Below are 5690 nucleotides of genomic sequence, written 5' to 3' on the forward strand. Positions count from 1 at the left end.
CAGCTTTTTGCCAATTCTGCAGCCCATGTGTATGTGGACATGCACGCGACATGGACCCTGGCTCTGCCTAAGCATCTCGCGTACGTAGACAAGGGTTGCATACGTGAGAATGGAAGATTTTACACTTTCGCGTATGCGGAAGGCATGCGTACGCAGAACCCTGTTTTGGCTTAAAAGTGTGTTCTTTTGGGATTTAAACCTATACTCTAGCTTTTCAAGCCTCTTTAACACTTGATTAGAGTTTATTAGCAAGCTTTTAAGCTTTAGAACAAGGGTGAATAGGTTAAATGACTAAGTAATGAGATGTGAGTAATGTTGAGTAAGAAGTAATTGATAAAGATAATGATAATAATAATGAAATATGACTGAACTGAGAGATGATTAATGATGTTATTGACTATTATGGAAGTGGAGTAAGGTGGAGGATGAACTTAACATGAAATTGAATTTGATTGAGATATATGTGACCGAGTAAGAGACAGTGGCGTTGTCCACTGGCTCTGGGTAAGAGTTGAGAAACCAAGTAAGATACATTGGTATTGTCCACTTACTCCAGGTAAGAGATGAGGAAGAAGAATAATGAGAACTGAGTTTAAATATGTATTTTGAATGAATATGAAAGAATTGAGAATGAATTTTTATGAATGAGATACATGGGCAATGGAAGTAGTAGTAGTTCGTCCCACTTGCTCCGGGTCAGTGATTGAGACACCTGGGTAGTAGCAGCAGTAGTGGATTATTTTACTTGCTCTGGGTTGAGTCAGAAACACCCACTTGGGTAGTAGCAGCAATAGTGATTTATCCCACTTGCTCTGGGTTAAGCGGGTAGTAGCAAGGGGTTGTGGCTCAATTCCACTTACTTTGCGAGGTGGTGTTTTTGTCCATGGTTAGCTACCAGGACATGTCGGGTTTGGGCTATATATCCAATAGATTATATCATTAGCCATAGGATAGGCATACATCATATGCATTTGTATATTTTGCTTGAGTGTGCATTACTTTGGTTTGCCTAATTGATTAGCTATGCTTATCTGCTATTTGTCCTACTTGTTGCAATTGTATCCTATCTGTGTTTTCTTTGCTTGGTAAGGTATTACAACCCGAGTTTTACCCAAGTCGGACGTTAGCGTATCCCTCTCCTCCTCAATCTCCTTCTTTTTCTCTTTCAGAGAAACCACCTCGGCCTGAGCAGCCACCAAGGAGCTGGGGGTGGCGCTAAGGGGAGTTTTCTCCAACTCCCTGGCCAAATGATGTGAAGGTTATCGTCGGTCTAGAATTTCTTCTCAATAAAAGAAATCGCTTCATTGCGAGTATAGATTTAAACCAACAAACAACCCTCAATCAAAGTTTAATTTGTTTGTCACAAGTGCAAACCAATAAAAATACCGAGAGTATTGGATATCAGGTCATCTCTCAAAGGGATTACAGTGAGGTATGCACGTTATCAGTTATGAGGTTCAAAAGGGTGGTTTGAAAATAAGAAGACAAGAAATTAAATGGAAAGAAATTTAAATAACAAGAAAGTAAATCAAACAACTAAAGATAGCAACTAATAAAGAGGCATTCATGGCAAGGATTGAAAATCAAGGTTTTCTATCCTAGTCAAACAATAATTACCAAGAGATAATCCTATTTTGTTATCTCCAACATCGGGAGAAAATAAAATAAGACTAGTTAGTCTCAATCCATAAGTCCTAATCAACTTACTAATTGAATTAGCAAAAGATTAGCGTCAATGGAAACAATATTAACTAACAACTCTAGATCACCAACATAAGTTGGGTATTAATGACTTAAGAGCGCCAAATTCCTCTTTTCAAGCCAAGAATGCTCAAAATCTACTCTAAACCTAAGCCAAGCATTTTATCAAACACTTGGTGAGCATAAAAATAAAAGCATAACAAATTGCAATAAGAATAAAATCTACTACTATCAAATGCAAGAAAATAACAATAACAACTCAATTAAACAATAGAAAACATAAAAAGACATCAATTACATTAAAGAAAATGAAAATCAACAATAGTTCATAAACATAAAAGTGATCAAAATGAGAAATAACAAGTGAAATTAAGAGAGCAAAGAAGTAATGACAAGAAATTGTAAGGAAAACTAAATCAAGACAAGAAATAAAACCTAAATCTAACAGAGATTAACCTAAATTTATCCTAATTCTAGAGAAAAGAGGGAGTTTTTCTCTCTAGAAAACTACCCTAAAATATGATTCCTAAGCTACCTAATTGCTCCCCCTTCATCCTTCTTGATTTTGGCTTCTAATAGCTTCAGAAATGAGTTGGATTGGGCTCCAGCAAGTCTAGAAATTGCCTGCCACCTTTTCTTTAATGAGGTCACATGACCAGTGTCACGTATACGCGTGGGTCACGCGTGCGCATCGCTATGATTTTCACAAATCCTCATTTCTTCATGAATTCTCTACTTTGCATGCTTTTTCTTCACTTCTTCAATCCAATCGTTGCCTTATAAACCCTGAATCACTCAACAAACATATCAAGGCATCGAATGAAATTAAAGTGAATTAAATTTAGCAATTTTAAGGCCTAAAAAACATGTTTTAATCATTAAGCACAATTTAGGGAGAATTACAAAATTATGCTATTTCATTGAATAAATATGAGAAAATTTGATAAAATTCACTAAATTTAACACAAGATAAACCACAAGATTGGGGTTTATCACCAAGGCAGCACACATGCCTGCTATCCGAATTCTGCCTCGGGCCAGGAGCTGAAGATAGTTTCTGAGGGACACATCATCGATACTAATATGGCTATGAGGGAGGATAAGTTTTTCGCTCCAAGCAAGCCCGTCGAAGCCCTTGTCTTATATGCTCTCCCACTCAGTAGTCTTCTGCCTTTTGGGATTTAGTTCAGAGGAAGAAGGAGGAGGATGGGTCACAGCACTATCAGTGGTGGAGATAGGGGGAATTGGTTGAAACAGAGGGACGGGTATAACCTTTTGCGAAGCTGATGCTCCTCGAGTCTGACTTCGAGGGAGAAGACAGGGCAGCAACGTCACCAGCTTCTTTTAGTTGTATGCCCCCAAGCCACAAAGTTCTTTCTGGTGGCCCGAAGTGTCTTCATGGCAACCGACTTAGGAGCCATTTTTTCTGAAAACAAAGACACATTAGCCACCAACACAATTTTACAACAAGAATTTATAAGTAAAAGAAAGGAGGGCTACCTAGTTCGGACTAGAGTTGACCAGGATCTCCTAAGAATTCTTTGGTGTCCAAATAAAAGGTCCGGTCCCAACACTCTTGAAACAAGAGAATTACACTCTTCTCAAGCTCATCTAAATCATCTACATTATACTTGGCTATTACTGATTTCTCTTCCCAATACAACGAAAAATAGGTTCATCGTTCTCGTCAAGGAAGAATGGTTTGGCATCCTCAACAGCTCGGACTTTGAAAAAATAATTTTTAAAATTGTGAAAGAAATCTTCAAAAATAGAGAAAACCTTCCTTTCTTGGACAACTTGGAAAGAAATCCAACCTAATTTTTTAGAAGAACTAAAAGGTTTGGTCAACACAAAGAGATAGAAGAACACTTTCAGGGAAGGTCGGACATCCAGTTCCCGACAAAGGAACTAGTATATTTTTAGAGAAGCCCATGAGTTAGGGTGTAGTTGGGTAGGAGCAACGTTGCAAGTCCAAAGGACATTAATCTCAAAGTCAGAAAAAGGAAGCCTAACGTCTAGCTTAGTGAAAAAGCAATTATATGCGTAAAAAAAAGGGCGTTCTGACCTACCATTGGGAGAAAACATACCCTCTCCTTAGGATCAGCTACCACTATCTCGTAGTTCCGCTCATCTTCCCGGTTTCACACAACCTATGGTGCCTACGAAAGTTTTCAGCTTACTCTGTATCAATAACAGGGAATGAGTAAGAACAAAAATATCTACTCAAGTTAAGTGAGAGGAAACTTTGGTCGACATGTTATGAATTACAGAGCGAGACATAAAGGCTATACCTACAAATGCAACACATAAAGAAAAATTATCACAACAAGTCGGACAATAATCACAAGAAGTCGGGTCATCGTTAACGACACCAACAATTAACTACAGTTCTCATAAAATCTCATAAAAACAACAAATCATCATGAAATTCCGAACACAGAAATGGTGTCACTTCCAACCAAAAAAAGCGACACCATTTAGGGACAATGCAACCATATTAAAGTCCGTAGCAACAAATCCCAAGCAGCGAACAGTTTTCAAGAACAAACAAGTAGTGACAATACTAAAGCAAATACAAGTATCCAGAGCAATTGTAATAGAACGAAAATGGATAAAAACACCAACCTCGATGAAATGCAGAAGTAAAGAGGCATGTCAAACAACAAGAAACATGAACATTCCTCTTCAAAAAATCAAAACAAGATCTTTCAAATGGTCCAAGATAAAGAAATCTTGACCTAGAATGCAGTATAAAGCAAAGAACAAAGGAAGAAGAATGAAGGGTTTCTTTTCTTTTGATGAAGAAAACGAAGCAAAGTGAGCATTTTTCAAAAACGGAAAAGGGAGAAGAAGGAAGGCGCGAAACTTTTATAAAGAGACAAGGGGCAAAAAAGACATTTCACGTCTTTCTTTAAAAGCCGCGCGTGAACTCCTAGGAAACTAACCGCGTAACGTTCGCCACGCCATTAAATGGCAACGTTTCAAAAATTTAAAACACATCGAGTACCCGACCTCTTGAATGCAGCGTACCCAACGAAAGAAATTGGAACCACAAATACTTGAGACCGACCTCATGAAAGCTCAGATTCAAGTAGGGGTACTGTTCATACCCTGACCCACAACACAGTCAGGCCCATTAAGTCTAAAGGCCCAACAAGGGTGGTCTCTTCCACTCACCTGACCTCCTAAGAGGTTGGACGCGACAAAAAGGTTCAGTTCCACTTATTTACATACCTGAATCTCTCCTACTATCTCTATCTATCCTAAAAGATAGATCCCAACAAACTCCCAAGATAAAGGGAACCACTGTCCACCAATAAAAGTGGAACTATTTAAAAAAGGTGATTATCTTTCTACTATAAATATACTAACACCCCTCAGAAAGAGTTTAAACCTCTCGTTCAAGTTCAAATCACCATTTTAAGTAACCCTTAAAATACTTAAGATTCTTATCATGCTTGGTCGTTTGCCTAATTCTTCCCCACTCCGTGTTTTTCCATCCCCATGTTTTCTCACTTCTCTCGCTCTCCCTCTCTCATCTCTCACTAATTTGTCCATTCTTCCGACACTTAAAATATACTGGTTAAATTTTAATTTCTTTTAGTACTATTTTATTAGCACTAGAATCTTGAGTACCGATTTAATATTTATGCGAATATAAATGGGGGCGGGCACAAGTAGATTAGTTGAAACAAATATGAAAAATAGAATGAGGAACATTGTGAGCGGCAGATGAGAAATAAATATGGCGATCGACGCTGTGCATCTTTTTTGTTGAAGAGTGATTGTTCTTTTTAGTATACCAATAGAAATAAAATAAAAAGAAATGAAAAGTAGTTGAAATGTTTAAAGGCCGAGAGGGATGTTACTTTAGTTGTAACGCCCTCACAATCATCCGCAAAATGCTGCACTCAATTTCATTTTCTCCGTACTCTTACCACATGCCGCTCTCTTCTCTACGCTCCCTCAACACTACGCCGTTTCATCTC

The 5690-nt window shown here is 38.0% G+C and overlaps 1 protein-coding gene across 1 annotated transcript in view; it reads left to right on the top strand.

The window, feature by feature from the left end:
- Positions 5209-5690, top strand: part of LOC107643851 (acyl-acyl carrier protein thioesterase ATL3, chloroplastic) — a gene marked incomplete in the record, with an annotated part of 4648 nt that continues 4166 nt past the window's right edge. The window contains 1 exon segment of the mRNA XM_016347600.2: positions 5209-5690. Coding sequence (XP_016203086.1) covers positions 5544-5690 — 147 coding nt within the window.

The sequence above is a fragment of the Arachis ipaensis genome, chromosome B05 (assembly GCF_000816755.2).
Source record: "Arachis ipaensis cultivar K30076 chromosome B05, Araip1.1, whole genome shotgun sequence".
In the NCBI taxonomy this organism is placed as follows: Eukaryota; Viridiplantae; Streptophyta; class Magnoliopsida; order Fabales; family Fabaceae; genus Arachis; species Arachis ipaensis.